This window comes from Galeopterus variegatus, unplaced genomic scaffold, assembly GCF_000696425.1.
Source record: "Galeopterus variegatus unplaced genomic scaffold, G_variegatus-3.0.2 Scaffold4118, whole genome shotgun sequence".
Classification (NCBI taxonomy): Eukaryota; Metazoa; Chordata; class Mammalia; order Dermoptera; family Cynocephalidae; genus Galeopterus; species Galeopterus variegatus.
In genome coordinates, this window is record NW_007730229.1 from 52,405 (window position 1) to 54,766 (window position 2,362).

At 50.2% G+C, this 2,362-nt stretch overlaps 1 protein-coding gene across 1 annotated transcript in view; it reads right to left on the minus strand.

The window, feature by feature from the left end:
- The window catches only part of WDR45B (WD repeat domain 45B), a 30,001-nt gene extending 28,327 nt beyond the window's left edge, over nucleotides 1–1,674 (minus strand). The window contains exon 1 of the mRNA XM_008586784.1: nucleotides 1,648–1,674. Coding sequence (XP_008585006.1) covers nucleotides 1,648–1,657 — 10 coding nt within the window. The 5' untranslated portion in view covers nucleotides 1,658–1,674. The remainder of the gene's footprint in view (nucleotides 1–1,647) is intronic.
- Nucleotides 1,675–2,362: the final 688 nt, after the last annotated feature.

Here is a 2,362-nt window from a genome sequence, read left to right on the forward strand (position 1 = left end):
GGCTCCGTCACCCAGGGGAAAAGGGGGGACAAATCCATGGGAGGCAAAGCAACAGCTGGGTATATACAATTTCTTAACCTGGGTGCTGTTAGTAGGTGTGCTCAGTTTGGAAAATTCACCAAGCTGAACACTTATGATATGTACACTTTTCTATATATATAATATACTTCAATAAAAAGTTAGAAGCTACTACAAACACCAAAAGGTTGGGAACCACTCTGTAAGGAGGCTAAGCATCACTCTTGCTATTTTAGCAAAACTTTCTTCCCAGAGAAACCCTCAGCCCATGAGCTGGTGACTGTGCACACCCCTGGGGAAGCTGGCAGTGCTGAGGAAGCCTGACTGGCTGCAAGGCATCATAACCTCTAAGAGACAGAAAACATTCTTCCAACTATATGTAGTCCACATTCAAATACTACTCCCCGCCCTCAAACTTGAGAACCACAGAAGTAGGCCAAAGAACTTTGCTGCCTCAGCTCTTCCTCCGAGCAGCTCAAGCTAGTCTATAGAGAAGATGTATATGCACACATGCTTCCCATGGGAATTTAAAGAATACAGATGGACACATTACAGAACTGTATGTAACATTCTGAGTCTTGAAGACTGTACTGTAAATTATCCTTGGGAGAGGCCAGTCAAAAGTTTGAACAATTCAAAATTATGGGCAAATGTCTTTTTAAAAGATTTCTAAGGGCTGGCCAATTAGCTAAGTTGGTTAGAGTGCAGCCTTATAACACCAAGGTCACCGGCCAGCTGCCAAAAAAAAAAAAGATTTCTAAGCCTGAACTTGCAATAAGAGTGTTAAAAACACTGAGAGTAAAAATTAAAAAATCAGTATAAGTAAAAACAAAACGTAACAAACTCATCCATTTGGTATAAATTACCACTATAGAGTATTAACCTAACTGTTACCAGAAGCTAAAGTATGAAAGCAATTTCTTCATTTACTTATTTTTTATTGTAACTTTTTGGGTTTTTTACAGCGGGCCTAAAGTGATCCAAACCCTTGACCCTCGTGTTATCAGCCCCAAGTTCTAACCAAGTGAGGTAACCCGCCAGCCCTGAAAGCATATCTTAAAAAGTTGTTGTATCACTGTTAATAATTCCATAAAGGTTCTCAGTTATTATCAAAATCTATTCAATAAACCTACAGGCCCTCCTCTGCTAATGAAAATCCAAAATGAGCAGGTAGACCCTGCTCCACGTCCAGCGCCTGGCACCAAACACGCACCTCCCTACCCATAAATACGCTGCACAATCCCTGCAGCGGGGCCAAGCCAGCAGCACTTGTGGTCACCCTGGAGGCCCACTGCGCCTCAGCCTGCCCCATGGCTGCTACTGCAGGAGTCCAACTGCCCCCTCCTCCAAGAACCCTTCTGTGACTTCAAAGGACAGAAGTAAGCTTGCTCTTCTCCAATTTTATGGAAAAATTTCTACTCCTCTGTCACGGCAGGCGTATTTTCTCCCTCTCACCTTGGTTTTTCCTAGATAGACTCTAGCTCTCCTACGACACCCCTAGCAATACAGGGAACAGCTCTGATTACATCCAACGTCTCCCTCCAACCCCAGGAAATACCTAGCACACTGCGCCCAAAGCAAATGCCAAGTGACAAACAGGCAGTCGCCGCATTATCTCCTTAAAATTACCTTCATACATACAAGCTCGTATAGCACTTGTTTTCTCGTCAAAAACGTAACTTCCAAAGCCAGCGTGAGAACTCTGAGACGTGTGTCCCCGAGTAACAACCGTTACTCCTTGTCTTCCCAGTGATGACACTTAGCAGTGGCCCTTCAAACCCGAGGTGGCGAGGTCCCCTCCACCCCCGGCCCCGCCTCCCGCCGCGGGGACGCCCCCNGTGAGAACTCTGAGACGTGTGTCCCCGAGTAACAACCGTTACTCCTTGTCTTCCCAGTGATGACACTTAGCAGTGGCCCTTCAAACCCGAGGTGGCGAGGTCCCCTCCACCCCCGGCCCCGCCTCCCGCCGCGGGGACGCCCCCGAGCGACTCCTGCAGCACGTCGGCGTGTGAAGAGGCCACCTCCCGGCGCGGACTCCAAACGTGAGGCGACGTTTCCCTCAGAGCCCTTCCTCTCCTCCACACAAAAGGAAAAGCGACCCGGGGCGGGGAGAGGACCGTTTTCCGCTTGACACCAGCAGAACGGGGAGAGCCCACCCCGCCGCGTCAGAGTCGCCACCACAGCTACGCGGACGCAAAGGACTCGCACGACGTCCGGCCCAAGACCCCAGCGCAAGCCCAGGAGAAAACGGAGCTCGGGCGGACAGAAAGAGCCCGACCCCCGCCCCAGCCGGCGGGAGCGCGAGTGGGCGGGCCGGGCTGGGGGCGCCGCCCGGCCTCGTCCG